This window comes from Echinops telfairi, unplaced genomic scaffold, assembly GCF_000313985.2.
Source record: "Echinops telfairi isolate 266 unplaced genomic scaffold, ASM31398v2 ScPeMD7_7425;HRSCAF=8463, whole genome shotgun sequence".
In the NCBI taxonomy this organism is placed as follows: Eukaryota; Metazoa; Chordata; class Mammalia; order Afrosoricida; family Tenrecidae; genus Echinops; species Echinops telfairi.
In genome coordinates this window covers 2,679,773-2,704,298 of record NW_022111325.1, presented here as the reverse complement: position 1 = coordinate 2,704,298, position 24,526 = coordinate 2,679,773, and the positions used below count along the sequence as shown (strand labels likewise).

Genomic DNA, 24,526 nt, shown 5'->3' with positions numbered 1-24,526 from the left:
TCCGGGGAGCGAGGCGCGCGCGTGGGGGGGCGGGGGTTTGCCGTGTGGCTAGGGCTGGGGGCGTGGTAGAGTGGAGGGGGGCACCTTGCAGTGGGAAAGGGGCAAGACCCCGGGTTTGAGAAGAGCGTGCGCGCTGGTGACCTGTCGGGGTTCGGGGTGCCAAGGCTTAGTGGGGTGGGGGTGCGGGGTGGAAAGCAGCAGCCGAGGATTGAACCTGGAGAAGGGGCTGGGGTGCAGGCGGAGGGCGCTGGGGGCGCACTGTGCATCCCAGGGGCTCAGGCGAGGGAGAGGATTTCCCTGCCCGGATCCTTTCTCCTCTCCAATCGAGGGGCTCGGCTCCTGGGGATTTACGCAGTGTGCAGTAGATGCTCAGTAAAAATGTGAATGAGAGACTATTGCTGTGTTCTTCACCCCCAGTGGCTGCTCGAACACTTCACATAGGCGGGGCTTAAGACATACCTTCTGGTTGGAAGAGGGAGTCTGAACTGTCTCTGCCTAAGCAAGTGCGCTGCCTGTACCCGAGTGTCGGTTTGTGGCGGCGTGGTTTTAGGGGAGGGGCTGCTCGAGTTTGGGGATTTTTGCGCCCCTTAAAGCAGCCCTGGTGTCACCACGGCCTCCCACCCTTATAAACGTACTCAGTTCCACACTTTAAATCCGTTATCCCGGACCTCTTAATGTGAAATCAGCCCCGATTGGAAGGCAGTGTGTCTGAGTGGGTCAGTGCCGCTCTACTCGGGATCAATTACTTACCCTGCTCTGAGGCTCAGTTTTCTGATCTTTTTTTTTTTTTAATGGAGACAGACCTGTTGGGATTTATACTGTTATCTGGTGAATAACTTGGGATCTACAGGTAGTGGAGGTGGGATGATGGCAAACAGCAGTAAGGACTTTCTTGGGTGGGGGACCCAAGCCTCTCACTGCTCCATCTCCGTCTCCACATGTTTAAGAAAGGAGCCGCTTGTTTATTTTATTTATCTGTTTAATTCCCATACCACACTACACGATTCAGTGTTGCAAATATATTAAGCGGAGTTGTGCAATTGAAAAGGAGCTGCTTTTTGCAGCGTGAGAAGTGCAGTCGAGACTGCAAGAAGAACTTCCAGGGCTAGAGGTGGGAGCAAGGGAAGGCAAAAGCTCTGAAGAAGAGGCAGGGCCCCTGGTGGGTGGAGCTATGCAGCCTCAGAAGGGAACCTCTGTCTCTTGATCCCAGTTCAAAGAGGAAATTTCCCGGAGGTTTAAGGCCCAGCAGGACCAGCTCGTCTTGATCTTTGCTGGGAAGATCCTTAAGGATGGGGACACGCTGAACCAGCATGGAATCAAGGATGGGCTCACTGTCCATCTGGTCATCAAGACCCCTCAGAAGTAAGTTCAGGAGGTGATTGACCTCCGCCATGCACTTCCCCATTTGCAACTCCTCTCAACTTAGAAGGTTATGGGCCAAGGCCTGGCAGAGTGAGGCCTGGGTGGGTTTGCAGGCAGTGTTGTAATTTTACCTTCTTCTTGGGGAGGGAGGTGTCTTTATTTACCCCTTCCAGAATGCCCCGAGACAGAGAGCACAAGCTTCTCCTCTAGGAGTTTGCTGACCTTCCTGTCCCCCTCCCCCTTCCTACCCCAGGAGTCAGAGTTAGGGTAGTAGCAGAGGAAGCCAGTCCCATCTTCCTCTGTGGGGCCTTCCTGGTTCTTGGGGTATGCGCTCCAACTAGGATTCTTCTTTGTCCTCAGAGCTCAAGATCCGGCTGCTGCCACCGCCTCTTCCCCCTCCTCTCCAGACCCGGCCTCTGCGCCCTCCACCACACCGGCTTCACCTGCCACCCCCACCCAGCCCTCCACTTCCGGCAGCGCCCCTTCAGATGCTGGCAGTGGAAGCCGGAGAAGCAGTGGTGGGGGGCCCTCCCCAGGGGCTGGGGAGGGATCCCCCAGCGCTACCTCATCCATACTCTGTAAGCCCCCAGAGAGAACACAGCCCTCTTTTGGTTTGGGGAGTTGGGCAGAGTCCGGAGGAGGGAGAAACCTGGTCCCTGCTCCTGGTTGATGGGTTTCTATGACCCTGGGCGTAGGTTTCTAAATAAGGGCATTGGAACCCAACCAGGAAGGAGGCTAGACTGTGTGAAGAGGAAGAGGAGAAATGGGGCTGGGGATGTGAGGAGCCCTGGGTGAGGGGATTGATATTGGCAGAACCTGCGTGTCTGGGGTGAAGGGAGGCCCAGCAGGAGCCAGGACAGGGCGTAGTCATTTACTCATGCCATCCCATCGGGGCTGCCCTGCTGTGTGCTAGGTACTGTGCTCAGTCCTGGGGTCATCTCAGACTTTGGGGCCCAAGAGGTCTCTGTCTAATAGAGTGGTTCTCAAGCTTCCTAATACTGCGACCCTTTCATACAGTTCCTCATGTTGTGGTGACCGCCAACCATAACATTATTTGCATTGCTACTTCATCACTGTCATGTTGCTACTGTTATGAATCGGGCGACCCCTGTGAAAGGGTTGTTCGACCCTAAAAGGGGTCTCGACCCACAGGTTGAGAACCACTAGGTTGGCAGCTCTTTGTAATGGATCATAGTCGGCCTGTGGGAGTAAGTGGGAGAGGGAGCCGAGAGAAGCCGAGGACAAATGGGGCCCTTGCCAAAGAGCCGCGTGCATGGTTTTTGGCCAGGTAGGGAAAAGGCTGCTGGAGCAGCAGGTAACCGTGCCCCCTCCCCACAGCTGGCTTTGGGGGCCTCCTGGGGCTGGGCAGCCTGGGCCTGGGCTCTGCCAACTTCATGGAGCTGCAGCAGCAGATGCAGAGGCAGCTGATGTCCAACCCCGAGATGCTATCTCAGATCATGGAGAACCCCTTGGTCCAGGACATGATGTCTAACCCCGACCTGATGCGCCACATGATCATGGCCAACCCGCAGATGCAGCAGCTGATGGAACGGAACCCGGAGATCAGCCACATGCTCAACAACCCCGAGCTCATGAGACAGGTGGGCATGAAAGGAGATTGAGGCGGGGAGGGAGGAGTGTCCGGACCCCAGTCTTTTCTTACCTTGGCCTTTGCTGATGTATTCATTCATTTACTCAGCAGCCCTGTTGTAACCCTAGTGTGTGTGTGTGTGTGTGTGTGTGTGTGTGTGTGTGTCTGTGTGTCTGTGTGTACACAGTGATGGAAAGACCCAGGCTTAGCCTTCTCAGTGGGGTTTGGGGCAGGTTAACGGGCAATAAGAACATAGCCCTATTGTAGGGATGGTCACAGCCTCCTCCGAGGGCAGGAAGCTCCCCTGAAGAGGCGTCATCCAAGCTGAGACCCAATGGAGGAGGACCCGGAATTAGGGGTGGACAATGAGAAGAATGTTCAGGGCAGAAGCCTGGGTATAAACGAACGTGGGGGTGTGGGGAGTGATGCGGCTGGGCAGGGCCCATGAGGAAGGCACTTTGGGGGTTGGTCTTTGGGAGTGGCTTCTCCGGGCCCATTCATTCTAGTTGGGGACAAGCAGCTAGGATCTGCTAGCACATCTGTGCTAAACTCATTAGGAAATCTGTCCTGATAGGGCATGGTTTAGGGCTGGGCTGCATTTGGAGAGCGGGTCCGTTTTCCCCTCAGTGAGGCCGGTTTGAGGTGCCCTCGGCACCTGAGGTGTTTCCACCCGCTGTTTTTCAAAAGTGATCTCCAGGCCTTTCTTGGGAAGGCAAGGGTGGTTTACTGGTCCTCTTTGTTCCCTGTCTATTGAACAGACTCCTGGTGATATAGTGATTACTCATTGGGCTCTCATCCACATGGTCGGCAGTTCGAAACCACCAGCCGCTCCTCAGGAGACAAACAAGGCTTTCTCCTCCCATCGATAGTTACAGTCTTGGAAACCCACAGGGGGCTGCTATGAGTCAGCCCTGACTCGATGGCAGCGAGCTTGGCTTTTGGCTTGGTCTCCCACAGGGCCTCGTTCTGGTCCGTTGTTGTGTTGTTGTTGTTGTCTTGCACCCCCTGCGGCCCCCCACCCCCACCCCGTGGCTGTTTGCTCAGCTGTGATCTTTATGGAAACAGACCGGCCCCCTTTTGAGTACACAGTTGGGTTTGCAGCCAAGCTTGACCATTGCGCCAGCAGAGCCCACTTGGTACACTTTTAAGCCAAACCCCGAAACCCTCTGTCACTGAGCTCATTCTGACATTCCAAGGCAGGGTATCTGGATGGAAGCAGATGGGGGGTTTGAACCGCCGACTCATGCTTTGCAGCCCGATGCCTAACCCACAGCACTACCTGGCCTCCTTTCTTACCCAGTGGTATACACTAACCCCCAACACCAGGTGCCCTCCCATCAAGTCAGCTCCAACCCAGCGACCATGGATAAGGTTTATGAGGCTTTGTCCCTGTTTGCAAGAGTAGACAGCCTTGTCTTCCTCCTGTGGAGTAGCTGCTGGGTTGGGACCACTGACTTTATGGTTTGCAAGCCAACTCTTACTCGACGCATAAGTATCTACTGCATGAATGAATTGTGGGGCAAGAACTCAGAGGCCCGGGAGGCCCGGTGGGTTGTTAGTCCATAAAGGCATCTTAGGAGTGAGAGGTGGGTGGGAGGGCTGTTGGACAGGGAAGGGATTCCGAGCAGGATGCAAGCAAGAAGGAGCTATGTTCATCACACACACACACACACACACACACACACACACACACACACACACACACACACAACACTCCTCCCCCCCTGGGGCTGTCATGGATCACCCCTAGTTGAGAGTGAGCCAGGGCCGCATCCTACTCTCACAGTGTAGTCAGCAGGCCAGAGACCTGACCGGGAGGTAGGGGCAGAAGGTGTTCCTGTCTGTTGTTGGTGGCAGAATGGTGGTCTTGCTTACACAGGCTGCCCTTGCCTTTAAACCTAGCGCCACCACTAGCCAGCTGTGTGTCACCAGACTGCTAGCAAGTCTCATCTGTCAAAGAAGGACAGAAGGGTGATGACGGGGATGAAATGATTTAAATGCTGTATTTGGCCCAGTGCTGGTCAGTTTCAGGCTGCTCTATGGAGATGTTCCATTCTGGCCTGCCCACTCGCTCACGTGCTTTCTTCCCTGCTGCCTCGTGCTCGCTGGCACTTCCATGCACCCCCGGGTACTGAGGGAGGGCAGCTGCTGCCCCTACTTATCTGGGACCACTCACTCACCCCCCCCCTTGAACAGGCTAACCAAAGTGCCCATGGGGAGGCAGGGTGGTGGCCAGGATTGCAGTGGAGGAAGCAAGTTCTCGTCGGTGCCTGGACTCCAGCCCTGGTGCAGATCCCTCTGCGGGGGGGCCCCCCTCGTCCCAGCTCGCGTGCCCCTGCTGACCGGCCCAGCCCGTCTCTCTCCCCTTCTGCCAGACCATGGAGCTTGCACGGAATCCAGCCATGATGCAGGAGATGATGCGGAACCAAGACCGGGCCCTGAGCAACCTGGAGAGCATCCCCGGAGGGTACAATGCGCTCCGCCGCATGTACACCGACATCCAGGAGCCCATGTTCAGCGCTGCCCGCGAGCAGGTACGGCCTGGGCCTGGGGGCGGTGGGAGGGACTGCCTGCCCCCGCTCAGCTCGAGATTGCCCAGGTCCCTCTGGCTGCCCCCAGCGCCTCCGTCCTCCTTCTCACCCACCGGTGAGCTTTGGGCCTGAAAGCCGGCTCTCAGTGTGCAGGCCAGGGTGACTGATCTAAGGCGGCTTATGGTTAGAGGGGAGGATAGCAGAGTTCCCACGGAGGTGTGGGCGTGGGGATGTACTGTCCCAGGGCTTGGCATTGTTCTGACAAACTTCTCACACCAGTGACTCAGATGTTGTGGGGCGGCCAGGCACAGAGTGTCCCCAGTGGGGTCCTCAGGTCAGCTGCCGCGGACACCGTGGGGAGCTCGTCCATGTGCTTCCTACTGACTCAGTCCCTGGGGCTCGGTCCCAGGGATAGGCGCCTTCAAGCGTGCTTTATGGATTTATTTCCAAATACACAACAAAGAATGGGTAAAGACATAGCATTCGCACTCTTTATTTGTTTATTTAGCGATTTTTAAAATTCGGTGGAGATTTACATTTCAATATAAAATTCACCAATTTTGTGTTTCAACTACTTATCAACACGCGCCGCCATCACTTACTGCGCCCTCTTTGATTTCTCTTCTACCTCTTGTAGATTACTATGGTGCCCTTCACCCAAGTCAATGCCTGTCACCCCTCGAGTCTGCGGCTTCACTCCCCTCCCCACTTGGTCATCTTCGAAGTCGGTCCCCTTTGATAGAGAAGGCCCTGTCCTGTTTCTTCCCTTTGGCACAGTGGTCATGGAATGGGCTGAGTTCACGCAGCACCGTGTTCTCCAGACGCATCCTTGCCCTCGGTCCCACCTGCTTTCAGCGCAGTGGTGGTGGTATAGCGACACACAGTAGTCCGTGGTGTATGTGGACCAAAGCTGCTTTCTCCCTTCTGCCGACGGGCCTTCCGGTTGTTTCCCTCCGCGTGCTGTTGTGAACAGTGCCGCCATGGGCACGGGCGTGCCTACTCATGTTGACAGGGATCCTCTCCTACCTAGCACCCAGTACGGACCGACCGTCCGTCATACGTTGTCTTATAGGAGGGAGCTCCCAAAAGCAATCATGGAAATATAGGACTGAAAGAGAATGGGCTGTTCCCATGAACCTCTTCAAGTTCCCTCAGGGAGTTTGAATGCTTCCTCAGGTGTGTGTCCTAAAGATGGAATTTATATTAAAGGCATGATGCTTTGATGCGTTTCTAAAGCCACAGGCTGCACGAGGTAACCAGAGGTCATTCACGAAGCATGAGAAGGGACACCGCTGGCCAGTGTGCGCAGGGAGCACCCTTCTCTCTCCACTGCTCAGCTGTCTCTTTGTCACCCCAGAGGTAACTAATGGGTTTTGTGGATTTTCTACACGTATTTAATATTGGCGAACAAGACGTGAGAAATGGGACTGCAGCCTTAACATATCCCTCTCCGGAAGTAATTAACGACTCAGTGTCACCGAGGCAGTTCTGACTCACAGTGACCCTCTAGGACAGAGTAGAACTGCCACTTTGGGATTCCGAGACTTTAGATCTTTGCAAGCCAGACAGCCTCATCTGTCTCCCACAGAGCAGCAAGTGGATTCAAACTGCCGACCTTGCGGGTAGCAGTTCAATGTGAAAGCCACTGTGCTAGCTGCCAGAGCTCCTGCAGGAAGTAATGAGTGGCCTCCATTTGGTGTTCATCCTTCCGGTCCTTTTCTTTGTGTTTATGTTCTAAGTGTGTACCCCAAACAACAAGCTGTAGTCTTGCTCTACAGACTTTCAACCGCACGAGCGAGGTCTCGTGCTGCTCCCACCATGTTGAGCTCGCTGTAAACATTGAAATGAAACGCTCAAAGACATTCTGAGTTGTTTCTGTGAAGGATGAGTCCATAGAGAAAAATGCACCTATTGTAAGTCCGCAGCGTGACAGAGTTTCACCAACCAAACACAGGTGTTGTAACCAGCGTCCGGGTGTGGCGCCTGGATCTCACGTTCCTCTGCGCTCTGAGTGACCAGTTTGGTACAAGTGTGAGCGGCCCACACTTTCCCAGCTGAGAGAGAGAGAGTGTGTGTGTGTGTGTGCACGGGGGAATTTTTCTCTCACTAGCTCGCTTCTGCGCCACTCATCAGCGGACCGATCTCTGCCCCGATCCCACACTGTCTCAAGTCTTGGGGTCTGGCCCAGCGGGTCCCCTGCTTGGCTTTTCCCCAGCATCCTGCTCATTCTTGGCTTCGCTCTCTCAAGTTGATTTTACAAATTGCTTGTGGGGATCATTGTGTATTTGTCATTTTATTTCAGCTTTCATCTAATTTTTTAAAATCCCAGTCATGCATGAAACTGATTGTAAAAAAGCCACCACCACAGCGTTGGGGCAAGTGTATCGAAGCACTGCAGCTGGTTGTGTCTGGTACACACTCGGTGTGGGCACCCATGGATTAGCAGAAAGGACATGGCGTTTGGCATCAACAAACGTGGGTTCTCATCTGGCTGCCACCTTCTCTATAGGATGTTTAGTGACTTGGCTTAATGTTCTGATTCTGAGCTCATTTTCAGAGTAGGGGTGCGATGTGCTGTAGCATAGATTTTCAACCTCGTAGCAGCAGAGGCCCCTAGGGCTTTTGTTATGGTGCCTAGAGAAATAACCGTTTCCCACAGCACCGCCTGGGCTCCTTTTCCATTTCTGCAGATTTCTTCTGGGTCGGGCTTATGGTAAGACAGGTGGCTTCTTTTGTAATGTCACATGCTGTATAGCTTTGGAAAACGCTCTGTACCCTCCTGAGAAGATGAGAGAGACCCATGACTCGGACCTCACAGGGCTCTCTGCCCACCCGTTGAGAACTGGTGCCTGAGAGGGTTATTGTGAGAATTACGTCAGATACGTCAGGCACGCAGTGCGTGCTCCGTAAGTGGTGGCTGTTCTCACTATGGGGCTTCTAGGAAGGGGATTCGGTGGTCCTTAGGCCGTTCTGGAAACAACAAAGCAGGGCCCAGACTGTGAGCCTGGGCAAGTTGCCAACAAAGGAAGCCTGAAGCAAGGGCAAAGGCTGACCCGGTGGTGCTGGTGCTGAATCCTGGCCTGGGCGCCCTCTTATCTGCACAGGCATCTGGTGAGGAGGAGGACCGGTGACTTGGGACAGGAGAGTGCCTTGACCAGCCCTGGCCCTCATGACCCAATTTGAATAAACAGGAAAAGGGACTGGATAAGACACCTCCCATGGGGGCCTTGAGGTCACTCACACGTGCATGTGCTCAGAGCTGGGCTGCCATACCCCCCTGGAGGAAGGGGAACAAGGGGTATGGGGGCCGAGACTCACGGTTCTGACCGCCGCAGGGTTCAGCGAGAAGCAGGGCACCAGGGTCCAGTGGATCATTCCAGTGTCACAGTGAGGGGCTTGGCGCTAAGAAGGGAATGCGGCGGCCCGTCAGGCGGCCGTGGCCAGTGGGAGGAGTGGGGCTGGGGAGGGGGACACTGGTGGGGAGCCCTGGGGAAGGAGGAGAAGCCCTGGGAAGCCCTGGGAGGGTGCGGGCAGCCAGAGGACTTGTGAGGGAACCCTCCCTTGTGAAATGCCTGGACCACAGGATGGCCCTCGGGCCTGGGAGGTGGAGAGCTGGCCTGGGGGGCGGGGTGGGGTGGGGGGCTGGGATTGGACTCTGGTGGTGGGACAAAGGGAGCTGGAGGCAGATCAGTGTGGAAGGAGTAGAGCAGTTCTGAGCGGCAGCTGCCCTGGAGCTGCCAGGCCTTACTGAGCACCTACTAGTGCCTGGGGCGAGGGGTGCAGAGGGGAGTCTGAGACTGTCCTGTCAGCGTGGGAAAGGTGAGTCAGTGCTGTGGGGACACAGAGGGGCAGGCCAGAGACCCTTGTTTGGCGCACAGGGGAGATGAAAACCCTCTCTGGCGGGGTTCGATTCCCCAGTCATTGACATCAACAGGGCCAGGGTGGAGCCGCCCACTGTGGGGCAGAGAACTGAGCAGAAACCCCCACGGCCCTGGATCTCTCGCCCGTTGCAGGTGCAAGAGAGAAGGGGCCCAGCCCGGTCCCAGATTTGTTTCAGTCCTTAACCCAGAACCTTTCCCTCCTCCCAGTTTGGCAACAATCCCTTCTCCTCCCTGACCGGGAACTCCGACAGCTCATCCTCCCAGCCTCTGCGGACTGAGAATCGAGAGCCCCTCCCTAACCCCTGGAGCCCCTCGCCCCCCACCTCCCAGGCCCCCGGGTCCGGTGGGGAGGGCACCGGAGGATCGGGGACCAGCCAGGTGCACCCGACAGTCTCGAACCCCTTTGGGATCAATGCGGCTAGCCTGGGGTCAGGTATGTCCTGGGGCGGAAGGAGCTTGGTGGGGTCACCGGGGCAGCCCCAGGACCAAATGGGGTTCACTGTCCCAGGTTACTGAAGATGGAGGTGGGGCTGGGGTCAAAGCCACTGGAGGGCTCTGCAGCCTGGGGGAGTGGTTGGGCCCCTTGGGGTGAGGGTGGGTTCTGGCCGTCTCCTGGTGTCCTTGTCAAGTAGGGGCTCATGAACAAACCGGGCTCCCCTCCTCCGCTCTTTGAGCCCCTCTAGTCCTGTTCAGGGCAAGAGGCTCCGACTGGAGAGGGGTGTCGTGGAGAGGCCTCGGAGTCCATGTCTGGACGGCGGCCAGACCTAGAGCCCAAGGGTATTTGGGTAGATGTCCTGATCGACATCCTAGTGGTTGTCCCTTCCACTCCGTGAGCTTCGTTTTCTCTCTTTGTAACACGAAGGACTTGAGTCTGCTCTGAGGGCTTTTAGGGGGGCTCCTGAGCCCCGGGGCTTCTGGGCCAGCTGCAAGCAGAGCGTGGACACACGTGGATTCTGAGTGGGATTTGCTTGGAGGAAAGGGCCTCGCTGCAAAGACAAGGTCTAGGGTCCCTGAAGTTGAGCCTTCCCACTCAGCCATCAGCTGAGCTTGTGGCAGGGACAGTCCAGAGCCCCGCCTGGCCTGCCCTTAGCAAAGAAGATGGGCAAGGGACCAGGCCTGCTCAGGGTGAGATGACCTCGGTCGGGGTCAGCAGGGACCCCGAGGAATTTGGGCCCAGATCTCACCGGTTGTGGGTGGCCATTGACCACGTCTTCTCTAAGCTGTGTAACCACTCCGTGGGTATAAAGTGCGGGGGGTGGACCGAGCGCAGTAGCTTCTTCTCATCTGGACCCCTTCTCTCCCGGTGGCTCCCCCGCTCGCCTCGTCCCAGGAATGTTCAACAGCCCCGAGATGCAGGCCCTCCTCCAGCAGATCTCCGAGAACCCCCAGCTGATGCAGAATGCCATCTCGGCTCCCTACATGCGCAGCATGATGCAGACGTTGGCCCAGAACCCCGACTTCGCTGTGCAGGTATTGAACCTGCGGCCCTGGGCCGTGGGCTCTGGCGGGAGCGGTTTCTGGTGGTGAGGTTGAGCCAAGGCAGGGTTTGCTTCCTTAGCTCTTCCATGCCCTCACTGTGAGTTACGCATGCGGTTTGGCCTCAGTTTCCTTCGGGCGAAAAACAAAGAAACGACTGCCATTGACGAGTCCCTGCCGACTCCTAGTGATCCTCTAGGGCAGCGTGGACCTGTCCTGTGACCCTTCCCCGGGGTAGAACGCCTCTTCTTGCTCCCTCGGAGTGGCAGGCAGTTTTGAACTGCTGACCTTGAGGTTAGCAGCCTGATGTGTGACCACTAGGCCACCGGGGTCCTGCTTAGGACAGGACGTGGCACTAGAGGAGCCCGTCCTTAGCGGTCACTGCTGCTGTCATCCTTGTCCCCTACAGACCCAGGCTGAGCACCCCGGCTCCAGATACCCACCCTGCCCCCGAGCATAGTTCGGCCCCACTTTGGTCTTCGGGATACTTTGAAATCCTGGAAAAGCTGGCCAGATTTCCCATGGGAGTAGCCAGGGCCAGGGAACCGGAAGTTGGGGAGTTCTTAAGATGGAGGGGCCCAGGCCTCCCCCTACTACCTTCCTCTTGGCAGATGATGGTGAACGTGCCGCTCTTTGCCGGGAACCCCCAGCTGCAGGAGCAGCTCCGCCTGCAGCTCCCTGTCTTCCTGCAGCAGGTGAGTCCGCCGCCTCGAGGGGCAGAGGTGAGGGCAAAGCCCACAGGTGAGACGGAGGCTCGGGGGCCAGAGTGGGTTCTTGTCTACCCTGCTACCTCCCGTTGTCTTCCTCTGCTGCTTCCTCTCAGATGCAGAACCCGGACTCGCTCTCCATCCTGACCAACCCTCGTGCCATGCAGGCGCTGCTGCAGATCCAGCAGGGTCTGCAGACCCTGCAGACCGAGGCCCCCGGGCTGGTACCCAGGTAAGGTCCGGGCCGATGGGCAGATGCCCTTCATGCCCCTCTGAGCCCTGCTGTGTCTGACAGCCAAGGTGTCTGATTTCCTGTTTCCCTTAACCAGTGGCTTCCCTAGTGTTGTTGTGACACACACACACACACACACACACACACACACACACTCACATGTACACACCCCACTTACAGAGTTCTGAGGGAGTGACTACAGTGAGGGTGGGATGGGGAGAGGCCAGCTCTGGCTCCACCCCTAGGGATCCCATTGGCCAAACCATAGACCCTCCTCTCCATCCATTGGCTGGTACCCTGTGTGGGGGTATGTGCTTAGCTGCTGCCTGTCACTGGGTGAGAGTAATAGCAACCCTAATGATGCCACTGCCTTGGGGACCCCTCCTCCAGCAGCACTCCTCCACTGCAGACCTTGGGGTCATCTTGGTGTCACCCCCTCTGACAGGGTCAGGAGGTGAAAGGGACACTCCACCCCCCACCCCCTGGCCCCCTGAGGGACAGACACTTCTGCCTCCAGCCACAGTTCTTGCTGGACCACACGTTTCCACCTCTCGGGTCTCACTCAGTTGTCTCCCGCCTGCAGCCTGGGCTCCTTTGGGATGTCCCGGACCCCAGCACCCTCAGCAGGCAGCACCACTGGGCCTACGCCGGAGGCCCCCAGCTCCTCGCCAGCCCCGCCGGCCACCGCTTCCCCGACAGGCACCTCCAGCGCACAACAGCAGCTCATGCAGCAGATGGCCCAGCTTCTGGCCGGAAGTGGGAATTCACAGGTACGTGGGGCAGCGGGGCTGGGCCCCCACTTGGACCCTGGGCAGAGACAAGGGCAGCAGTGGGGTGGAGGCAGTAGAGCAGACTCCAGAGGTGGCCAGAGCGGTGTTAGAGCCTGGCCTGTCCCTGACTAACCTCGGGCTGTGACTGACCCTCCGAGTTCAGTGTCCACACCACTGTGAAATGGAACTGAGGGTGGTAACGGTCCTTACCCCCAGCCAGTTTGAATGCTTAGTTAAAAAAAATTCAAAACTCACTTCCATCGAGCCAGTTCCAGCTCACGGCGACCCTCTTGGACAGAGCAGAGCTGACCCTCTCTCTTGCCGAGGCCGCCCGTCTGTGGGCGGGAAGAACGTCATCTTGGTTGGTTGGTCTGAGATGACCTGTCTGTCACCACAGACTCCAAGTCCCTTTCAATTTCACTTTCCCTCCTCTGTTTATTTTTTATTTTATTTTATTTTTTTAATTTAAAAAATTTTTGAATTATTTATTTATTTTCTCTGTTTATTTTTTAAAGCCACTCAAACCGCTATGTAGGTTTGAGGGATAAGCAACCTGGAGGGATTTTTTTTCCCCCCAAAGAAACATACATACATATGCAGGGTGAAGGTGCCAGCCCCACCACTAGTCGCGGGTTCGATAGGCGCAATTGTACAGCTGAGATCTATAAAGATTATAATAAAGTCATCGAGAGCATGAGAGATTGGAATAATGGAATCAGACACATTTCATGGTAGCATGCTCACCTCAGCCCCACCTGGTGGCCCACGTGGAGAGAGGGAGGGGAAGGAGGACAAGGGGAAAGGGAACAGGGGAGAGAGGACGAGAGGATAGAGGGAACTGAACACGAGGGGAGCCTGAGAGAGCTTTTTATTGCTAACCCAGATCTATATCCCTTTGTGGGGAGTGCAAGCCCACTAATTACAGGTAAAGACATACCTCACAGGAAGGGGTTGCACTATATACAAGCACTATAGGTTATACAGCAATGAGAGGGGAACAATCTAGGGACATACACGCAATAGAAAGGGTTGTGCTATACGTGATACAGTAATGGGAGGGGGGTGGTCTAGGGGTATCCACGCAATAGGAAGAGGAGGGATTGGGGGTATACATGTGACAAGATGGGCGGATTCTAGATTCAGGATGGCAGCCTAACTTTGGATGTCACTGAGCCGGTTGGACCTGTTCCCTGGCTCACTATAGAAACCGTTTTCAGTAGGTTGTGAACTCCACCTACTGGCACCAAGACTGCAAGCCTTTAGGGAGAAGTAGCCCATTGTCCTTAACAGCAGGGAGCAGGCCTACCTGTGGTGGGACCAGACAGTAGTCTGGCAACTGACTGTCTTCAGGGAGGTAACTTGACAATCATTTACTATTTGGGGGAGACGACTTGGGGGGAATCTTTCTGTTTCCCACATACATATTATACAACCCACATCAAGAAATTAAATTCAACAACAGGATCCTCTAGCCTCTCCCTTTTTATTTCACCCTCGCCCCCACTCCATCTTTCTCCCAAGGAGCTGGTGGGTTCGAACTACTGACCTGTGTTTAGCAGCCCAGTGCTTAACCAACCGTACCACCAGGGCTCCGTTTTATCTGGACAAGTGCTTCCCACGCCTCCCTTGGGGACACACTTCCAGGTGATGTTTGCAGGAGTGTCAAAATGAAAAGCCTCCTCTCAGATAGTTGTGTGTATCGATCAGTTAAACACAATTAAATGGGTGCCTTCTTTCCTGGGATGCTTCTCTGGCCTTTCATAAGGTTGTATATGTGGTGGCTGTAGGCCAGGGGTGGGGAGGTGAGGGGGGGGGCTGAGAAGGAATGTTTAGCAGGCATTAGAAAGAAATTTGTTCTTGAAGTCTTTCATGACAAGTTTATCTCAGACCAGCAAAAAGTTGCTGCAAATATGTAGGTCACAAAAACATTCCCCATTTCAATAGTTGTCACATGTACCATTAAGCATGTGCATGGCGTTCACGCGGGCAGCGTATCTGTCCCCAGAGCTCTGGGCTCTGGGAGTGCCTGCGCCATTACGGGATCACTGAAGGAAAGCAGGTGGGAATTCAGGCTGAGCTAGGCCTGCCGCTGACTTGGCAATTTTTAGAGAGGTGCCCCTTCGTTGTTGACACATTGGGCTAACAGCAGGGTCTGCAGTTCAAACCCCCCCAGCCCCCTACCAGTCACCCCAAGGGAAAAAGGTGAGCTTGTCTGTGCCCATAGAGATTTACCTTCCCAGAAACCCAAAGGAGCAGTTCCCCTGTGCCTTAGAGGGTCACTGTGAGTTGGAATTGAGTCTGACGATGAGTCTTTTGTCTCTCCACACACACTCCTCCCCCAGTCATTGTACAGTTGTTTAGTGACTTGAACCCAAGGCTCCAGGCCCTGCCCCCCCCCCACCTCCTGCTGCTTGCAGCCTGCCCTCCCCTCTGTTGGTTGATGGTGAGGACATTGGAGAAGGCTGGACCTCTCCCCTCCTCTCGGAGCCCTCAGGTTCAGGTAGACGGTCAAGGTTGGGCCGAAGCCCAGGTCACAAGACCTCCTCCCCCTCCCCTCCAGGTGCAGACCCCAGAAGTAAGATTTCAGCAGCAACTGGAGCAGCTCAACTCCATGGGCTTCATCAATCGGGAGGCCAACCTGCAGGCCCTGATTGCCACCGGAGGCGACATCAACGCCGCCATCGAGAGACTCCTGGGCTCTCAGCTCTCCTAATCCCTGGGCCCATGCCTCCTGCTCCCCCTTCCTGATGCCAGTGTTCCATTCCTCTGACCGCCCCACCCTCTGGAGTTTGCCGTCCCTTCCGGTTTCTCTCCAGACAGCACAGTGAGCTTCGAGGCATGGGCCCCCAGCCCCACAGCTCTGTCCCAGAACCTCTGGTTTTCCTTCCGCATCCCCTGCTGAACCTTCTCAGCTGGTCCTCCTGGGGCCTGGCTCTGGAGCACTGCCCTTTTGTCGGGTTGGCTCCGCCCCCTTGTCCCACAGCCACCTTTGGGAGTCTCCAAACTTCTCAGCAGCAAGGGAGAGCCAGAGGAGGCAGCCGCTCTGGGGGGGAGACTGGAACGGGCTCTTTCAGCTGTACCACAAGGAGTTGGCTTACCTTATGCTTCCTTCTGGTAACTCTTCTCTCCCTCTCTCCCCTGACGCCCTCTTCCCCACAGCCCTGCCTCTGCTGAGAAAAGGGGCCCTACTAAAGCTTCATCCTTCGAAGGAGGGCCGGGGAAGCCGGCTCTCTGTGATTTTCCTTCTCCTTCCTATTCTGATGCAGTCCTTTTTCCTGGGCTCTGTTGGGATGCCCAAAGCGGGGAGGAGGAACTCTTCCGTGTCTGAAGGGGAAGGTGAGGCTTGACCCTCTGGACAAGGAACTAGCAAGCCCTGAACCAGCCCAGTGGTGATGAGTGGGCGAAATCTCCATGAAGCGGGGTATGGTGGGGGCGGGCGGGGGGGAGGATGAGTAACATCATGGACAATGGAATGGCCAGTTAGCGGGTAGGAACACTAGCAGCTCTTTCAGATGGGCCAGTCGAGGCCCCGGCCTGACAGAGGAGCTGAGAGATGCTAACAGAATTGCGTGGAAGGCAAGGGTTCAGTGCGGCTTAGGGATCATGAGATCATATTGGCTGCATTTCCTCAGATACACATGCTTGCACACATGTATTTCCGTGAACCCCCAAACCTGCCTGTGCCCCCCAGGCACCAGGGTCTTGAGCCTCTCTCAGAAGACAGGCAGGGGTTGAGCTCTGGCTGAGCAGGGGGAAGTTGCGCGAGGGTGTGTCTGACCACTGGCGATGCCTGTGCTGGCTGGAAGGCGGGTTCTTGGTGGCTTCTCAGTCAGCACACTCTGACTGGAGAGACGGTGGACTGGCCAGGCTAGGGCAGGGGTGGACACCGGCAGGAGAGCGAGGTCCCTGGGTTTCTGGGTGCCGGACAACCTCAGGGGAGGGTGGGGTAGCCCTGAAGCTTTCAGAACTGATCAGCACTCGGAGTCGCTCTTCCTTCTGAGAATGCTCCAGGAGAACAGAGAGGACTTCCCCTCCGGAGACCGAGACCTTTGGCCCGCTAGCCCCTGCTCTTTCCGTTCTTGACCGCTGTCCTCCAGGCCAGGGCATTCTCAATGAGGAGGGAGAGGCGAGGTTGGCGCTGATAGCTTCGACCCGGAGGCGAACACTTACTGTACAGAGCACAGAGGAGGGTCTTGCTGCCTCCTCCCTCTGCTACTTGAAGGGCCCGTGGCTGAGACTATGGAAGCAAGAGGAACAGAAACTTGCTTCCCTGGGAAGGTCCCAAGCCGTCCAGAGAGGATGTCTGTGGCTTTCCCGCCCCATTTCCCCAGCTTCCACACTGGCCTTGTGAATAAATGGCGTGGTCTCCACTGCACGGCTGCCCGGGTGTTTTGTTCTCTGCGTGGGAGGAAGCTGCCGGAGGACAACCTGGTTTGAGGTGACGTAGGTGGACAAGGGAAGAGAGGAAGCGGTGCATGCTTGTGCCGGGTGTTCAGATAGGAGGCTAAGGGCTGGCTGATCCCGTGACTGACTGTGACCCCTGCGTTAGGGATGAGACGCATCGTTCTTCTATTCCCACACTGAACTGTCCGAGATTCTTTTCGCCACAGGGCAGGGCTTCAAGAAAAACGTAATACACTCTTGATAAGGGAGCTAGGCCACTGTGTCTATCCTCTGACCTGTGAGCAAGAGTGCCCTCAGCTCACCTCAAGTGCAAGGTAAACAAGCAAGAACTCGTGCAGATCCACGTCAGTGAAGGGTCACAGTCATGAGCTCTGAGTGGACGCTTGGTCGTACCGCTCCTGTGTGAGTTCACGGGAGTGTTTGCATCTCTGAGGTTTTACCTTTGTTACAGCAAAGCTAGGGGTTAGAGATTGGTGATGTACAAATAAGAATGATCGGGAGATTCCACTTCTGACAATCGTCCACTAAATGCTTCATACCAACATTCCTACTCTAAACTCAAAAAGCTGGATGAAATAAAAATATATTTAAAAGGCATCAGGGGTAGATGAAATACAAGTTTTACATATATAGTACCCAAAACGAGTATTTCCCCCCCAAAGCTATATACTTTAAATTTCTTTACAAAACAATCTTATCACCTTCAAAGTACTCTCCATTACAATTAATGTATTTTTCAAATCTGTAACTCCATTCTTTTTTTTTTTTTTAATCATCTTATTGGGGACTCGTACAACTTTGATCACAACCCATCCATTATATCAAGCACGTTTACATTTGTTGCCATCATCATTTTCAAAACATTTTCTTTCTACTTGCGCCCTTGATATCAGCTCATTTTTTCCCTCCCTCCCTCACGAACCCTTGATAATTTACAAATTATTTTTCATGTCTTATACTGACCGATGTCTCCCTTCACCCACTTTTCTGTTGTCTGTCCCCCTGGAAGGGGTTTATAGGTAGGTCATTGTGATCGGTTCCCCCTTTCTGCCCACACCTTCCCCTTTCCCTCCTGGTATGGCTACTCTCAATATTGTACCTGAGGAGTTTATCTGTCTGGGATTCCCTGTGTTTCCAGCTCTTCTCTGTACAGCCCCTGGTCTAGCCAGATTGGAAAGGTAGAATTGGGTAGTGGGGGGAGGAAGCATTAAAGAACTAGAGGAAAGTTCTATGTTTCATTGGTGCTGCACTGCACCCTGGCTGGCTCGTCTCCTCCCCGTGATTCTTCTGTAAGGGGATGTCCAGTTGCCTACAGATGGGCTTTGGGTCTCCACTCACACTCCCCCTCATTCACAATGATTTTTTTGTTCTTTGATGCCTGATACCTGATCCTATCGACACCTCGTGATCACACAGGCTGATGTGTTCTTCCATGTGGGCTTTGTTGCTTCTGAGCTAGATGGCCGCTTGTTTACCTTCATGTGGGGAACAGAAGGATTTCTCTTAAGTTGTCTCCCCAAAATATGTACCAAACTTAGCTGCTTTAGCGTGACTGTTCTTTAGACAGCGAAAGTAAGTCAGAGGTTATTCTCCTTAACATCAGTCATCTATAGTGGCTAGACTATTAGTCTGACTCACCCTAAATAAAGCCCATTCCTTTCTGTTATTGTTCCCTCGAAGCAGTGCCCATAGGCAAGCCTGGGACCACTCTAAGATGACTAAGCTTAGGCTACTATCTTGCCACACATGCCCCCTATTCCCTCCTCTTACTATTGCACATTCACCCCTAGGTCATCCCCCTCCTATTGCTTGTATTGCCTATGTTACAACCCCTCCTGGTGACTCAGGTTATTGTCCACTATCAGGGAACTTGCATGCCTCCCAGAATAGTAATTGTCTGTTTTATTATGTGAGACATTAGAGTGATCAAACTTGTTCTAGAATGAATTGTATTGCCCCTTTCTGTGATGTATGACTATGATGCGTGGTTAGCAATAAATAACGAGGCTCCCTGGTACCAGAGAGGGTGGCTGGCCAGAGGGTGGCTGGCCAGAGGGTGGCTGGAGAAGGTGACTAAGGAGGACGAAGCAGCAGCTTCTTCTCTGACAGCTAAGCCCCCTCCACGAGGACCATCAAGCCGAGCTGAGGTGAGCTATGCTACCATGAATTGTGTCTGACTCCATTACTTGACTCTATCCTTTAACTCTCATGCTCTCTATGACTTTACTATAATCTCTACTTATTATCGCTGTACAATTGCGCCTACCAAACCTGTGATGTTTTGTGGGGTTCCCTCTTACCCTTAACCCCACACCTTCAAGCCTTTAAGACCCCAGACGCTATATCTTTTGCTAGCTGGACACCATCAGCTTTCTTCAGCACATTTGCTTATGCACCCATTTGTCTTCAGTGATTGTGTTGGGAAGGTGAGCATCATGGAATGCTATTCCCCCCCTCGTTATATATAAATATATTTACATATGTACGTGCCTGTATTTAGACCTCTATAAATGTCCCCTGTCTTCTAGTTCTTTTCTCTATTTCTTTTTACTTTCCTCTTGTCCCACTGTCATGCTCAGCCTTCGTTTGGGTTTCAGTAATTCCTTGGTTACATTGCCCTTGATCAAGCCCTATCAAGCCTCCTACACCCTCCTTGTCATCGATTTTAGTTCACTTGTTTCTTTGTCCCTGGGTTTGTTAATACCCACTTCCTTCCCCCACCCCCACCCCCGCCTCCTCCTCTTCCATGTCCCTCTGGAACCGTCGGTCCTGTTGTTTTCGCCTCCAGATTGTTTATCCCACCTATTTCTGATTCCATTCTTGAAAACATTTTAAAAACTCATCTGTTTGGACGGCTGACAACACCTCCCTCATTTTTTCCCAGACCTGTTCTACATTGTCAAATCGCTGTCCTTTCATGTCCCTTTTCATTCGTGGAAACAAAAAGAAGTCGCACAGAGCGATATCAGGTGAGTAAGGTGTGTGGGGCAAAAGAGGCATGCTGTTTTTTGCCCAAAACTGGCACACCGAGATGGCTGTGTAAACAGGTGCTTTGTCATGGTGGCAAACCCAGTCCCCCATCTGCCACAGATCAGGCCTTTTTTGCTGCACACTGTCATGCAATCTTTTCAGAGCCTCTGAATGGGAAACTTGATTAAGTCTGACCTGGTGGAACGAACTCCACATGTACTACAAGTCGACATTTTCAAATATTTGGGAAGTCGATGAACGTCCAGATTGAGGTTTGTCTTCAATCGACATTTCACCTTTTTTGAAATGAGAAAACCACGTGTACACTTGAGTTTTCCCCAAAGCGCTGTCCTTGTAAGCTATGTTCAACATCCCAACAGTTTCTGCAGCGTTTTTTCCAGAGCAGGAAACAGAATTTCACAACTGCACACTGTGCTCTTAAATCGGCCATCACAAAAAAATGAGGTTCCAGCGAAACTCCTTTTGCGAAAAAAGTTCCCGTGACCAGAAGACCTTCCCAGGTGAAGCCAGTGAGCACACTCAGAGTGAGTTGCTACATGCTTGCCTAGCAGGAAAACTGTGTACTGTGCAAGCTCTGCCTAGCAGGGCTTTCTTGCAATCTTTGGGGGCCACCTCCTCACATATAGGCTTCGAAGAGTAACCAGAGTGGCAAAATTAACTGGGAGGTCCCAAGCAGTCTAGAGAGGAAGTCTGAGAATCAGGAAACAAAGCTACCTTTGACCTGGAGCCTTTTCCCCCCTCAGGAAAGGGCTGCTGAGAAGGAAGCTGAGGTGTGCCCAGAGCCCTGTAGGACTGGGGACCAGAGGGACTGATAAAGACAGAGACCATGGTAACCAGTCAGCACAGAGGAGGGCCTTGTGACCTCCTCCCTCTGCGGCTTTAGGGCTGCGACCCTTAAAGATGAATTGGGAATAAAGTAATTCTCATTGTGTGCTGCCTAACTTCTCAGTATTGAGAACTTGGAAGAAAATGATCCCGGATTGCAAACACCTCAGGATGCTTGTTAGAAAAAAAGCTCCAAAAAGAAAAATCCTGTGGACAGGAAGAGCATCCCAGACCTCAAACATTTTGTCATCACTTTTCAAAGTAATCGAGGTTTTGAAGAGAGAAAGCCATGGGACTGCAGCGAAGCACGAGCAGCAGAAACAGGCAGAGCACAGCTCTCCCGCCCTGGAGAGAGAGGAAGGGACACAGTCGTGGCGGGGGTTTCAGAGGACCAAAGCCAAACCTGGAACTTACAGTCAGGATGGAAACTCTAAATGGAAACAGACCAAATAGAACTGCCAGCTGGAAGATGTAAGTGAAACGAAGATGTTAATAGGTTTCACAGATGACACACAGTTAAAGAGAAAAACAAATTAGTTATCGAAGGTCCATAGGTAAAATTTCCTCTTTCTTTTTGCTTAATTTAAGATCATTCAACAACGGTTGCAGGAGTACATTGATGGGGACCTGACAGAAATGCAGGCCAGATTCAGAAGAGGAAATGGAATAAGGGATATCATTGCTGATGTCAGATGGATCTTGGCTCAAAGCCGAGAATACCAGAAAGATGGTCATTTGAGTTTCCTTATCCATGCAAAGGCATGAGATGGTGTGGAAGTATGGGAATTCCAGAGCACATCGTGGTGCTCATCAGAACTGTACGTGGGTCAAGAGGCAGTGTGTGAACAGAACATTCCTTAACATCTGGAAAGGAATGCATCGAGGTTGCAGCCTTTCACTAATTTAATCTATGCTTTAGCCTATTGAGTTAGTTAATTGTGCCAACCTGGCCGATAATCACTTGTGGGGCTAATTGAAAGGCGGAGGGATAAATGGGTGGTGAACCTCGCCTTTCAAGTTCTCGGGTCTCTTGCTTTGTGATGGTAGCACCAGGGTGCAAAGCTGCCTTAGCAGCTGCCTGCTTCAGCTTGCAAGATTGACTTCCTACAAGACATCCCCAAGGAGAAGCTGCATGGACCTATCCCGATGCAGCCCTGGGTGCTGGAGCAGCCCTGTGGAGACCCTTGCTAGTGCTGAGATGCTTATTCGTTCACTGACTCAGCTTTCCTCCTGCAGTCGGCATCATTGCCTCTGTTTTGTGAGGTGGAGGACTTTGTGGACTGGTGTTGGGCTAATGGGTTAATGTTGGACTTGTGGGCTTGGGCAGCACTGGGTTGGGGTGTTTTCGTGATGCACACTTTCTTTACATAAAACTCTCTTATACATGAATCGCTGTGGATTTGTTTCTCTAAAGTACCCAGACTAGTACACCGATCATCAGAGAAGCTGGAGTCTGTGAAGAGGATTATGTGCATCAGGGCTGGAGGAAGACTCACTAACCGCCGGCAGTGCAGGTGACACAGCCTTGCTTGCTGGGGAAGATCCAAGATCGCAGCCTCAGGAAAGCTTCCCTACAGCCCAGCGTCAGCAAGACCAAAATCCTCGCAGCCGCACTAATAGGGAACATCATGATGAATGACAAAAGGTTGCCGTGGTCAAGGATTTCATCATGCTTGCTTGGATCGCCTGTCAATGCTCATGGAAGCAGCACTCCAGTGACCAAAGGATGCTTTCTTTGAGGAGATTCTGCTGCATGGAGACCTCTTTGGAGTGGTGAAAAACAGGGAGGTTACTTTGAGGACTACGGTGCGCCTGATCCAAGCCATGGTATTGCTCCCCGTTGCATCAAACGCATGCGGGGTTTGGACATTGAGTAAGGAAGCCTGGAGAAGAACCAATGGCTCTGCATTGTGCTGCAGAAGACTGCAAACACCGCGAGGTGCTGAAAGCACAAACACGTCTGTGTTAGAAGAAGTGAGGCCCGAGTGCTCCTTAGAGGCAAGGATGGCAAGACGTCATCTCACCTACTTTGAACATGTTCTCAGGAGAGACCAGTCCCCGGAGAGGGACATCATGCTTGGTAAAGTGGAAGGGCCGTTTAACAGAGGAAGGCGCTCGATGAAACGAGTGGACGCAGAGGCTGCAACCGGGGGCTCAGGCATCGCAGCAGTTGCAAGGCTGGTGCGGACCGTGTGTGTTTGTTCTGCCGCATGCAGGGCTGCTATGGGTTGGAGCCAAGTGGATGGCACCTGACAGCAACCGCCTGCCTGTGGAAGTTGGACATGGCCCAGGGAAGGCCGAAGGGTGGGCAAAGCGAACTGTGATGTGGGGAAGGATACTGAGAGCACGTGGCCTCAGTGCCAGAAGGACCAACAGGCGGTCTGGGAAGAGGGACAGCCAGAATGCTCCTGGGAAGCAAGGATGGCGAGAACTCATCTCAGCTTCTTGGATAGCTTAAAAATGACGTGAAAACCAAAACACAAACAGGCTCTCCTGGCCTCTGTAGGCTCCTCCTGACTCCTCCCGGATTTCCCTGGAGTCCCTCCAGCCCATCTGCTCTCCTCCCAGGATCTCAAGACCAAACCACAAACCGAATGCCGTTAAGACTCGTGAGTGGCAGGGTTTTCTTGGCTATCATCTGTACCGATGCAGACTGCTGAACCTTTCTTCCATGGCACGAATAGATGAACTTGAACTGCCAACTTTTAGGTTTAAAAAAAACACCAACACCAACCACCTAAACCCACTGCCATTGAGGCATTTCCGCCTCAGAAGGACCCTATCCAGAGTTTCTGAGGCTGTAAATCTTTAGAGGAGCAGTCAGTTTCTTCTTCCTCCTTCAGAGTGGCCACTGGGTTTGAACTGCCGACTTTGCGGTTAGCAGTGCACCAAGGCTCAAGTGCAAACCATGTGCACTGCCTAGGGACCTCTATGAGCTGGATCGACTCCCCGGCTATGGGTTTGGTGTGAAAGGTTGAAATTATACCTGTGGCCTATTTATAGTGTTTTCTGCTTCCCCCGCCAAAAGATGGAAAAGCAGGTGTTCCACTCATATCAGGACTGCAATTTTTAATCCATGAATCAGTAGTTATCTGCAGAGTTACACTACAATAAATACTTAATCCTGAAATTAATTGGACTATATTTTAAGATACTACAAACCTGCAAGTCCGACAGCCTCATGCAGTGCCCTGGACAGATCTTTACCAATTCCAGACACGGGTGGCATCATGGCTTATGCGTTGGGCTGTCAACCCCAAGTTGAGCAGTTTGAAACTACCGGTTGCTTTGAGGGGGAAAGATGAGGCTATGTACTTTGGTAAAGATTTACAGTCTGATCTTTCATCTGTGCTTTGGGTTCTGAAGAGTCAGAATTGGCTGCGACAGTGAGCAGCAGCCCCGGGAGCCTTACCGGGAACAGAGAGAAAGGCCTTCAATGAGGTGGAATGACATAGTGGCCGCAAAGAGGCCCTCAAGCACAACTGTGAGTGTCTCGTTCTGTTGTGTGTAGGGCCACGATGAGTCACAACCAAGCTGAAGGCATCTGAACCCCCACAGCAGGCGCCCGGTTAGGGTCGCAGTGACCTCTACCAGTACAGGTCCAGCATCCTAGCCTTCTCCACAATGGCATTCACGTGCGTCCCAACCCACAGGGCTGAACTGCTTCGCACCTATTGCTCATGCCTGTAGGCTCGGCTCAGCCTCTCTGTCTCATCTGTGCAATTCTGCCTCTTCTCTCAAGACAAACCAGGCATC

The 24,526-nt window shown here is 53.5% G+C and overlaps 1 protein-coding gene across 1 annotated transcript in view; it reads left to right on the top strand.

The window, feature by feature from the left end:
• Window positions 1-15,798, top strand: part of UBQLN4 (ubiquilin 4) — a 16,659-nt gene extending 861 nt beyond the window's left edge. Inside the window, exons 2-11 of the mRNA XM_045298353.1 lie at window positions 1,211-1,362; window positions 1,723-1,940; window positions 2,701-2,963; window positions 5,329-5,487; window positions 9,573-9,798; window positions 10,696-10,835; window positions 11,453-11,536; window positions 11,665-11,780; window positions 12,364-12,550; window positions 15,111-15,798. Of these exons, the coding sequence (XP_045154288.1) occupies window positions 1,211-1,362; window positions 1,723-1,940; window positions 2,701-2,963; window positions 5,329-5,487; window positions 9,573-9,798; window positions 10,696-10,835; window positions 11,453-11,536; window positions 11,665-11,780; window positions 12,364-12,550; window positions 15,111-15,263 (1,698 nt within the window). The 3' untranslated portion in view covers window positions 15,264-15,798. The remainder of the gene's footprint in view (window positions 1-1,210; window positions 1,363-1,722; window positions 1,941-2,700; window positions 2,964-5,328; window positions 5,488-9,572; window positions 9,799-10,695; window positions 10,836-11,452; window positions 11,537-11,664; window positions 11,781-12,363; window positions 12,551-15,110) is intronic.
• Window positions 15,799-24,526: the final 8,728 nt, after the last annotated feature.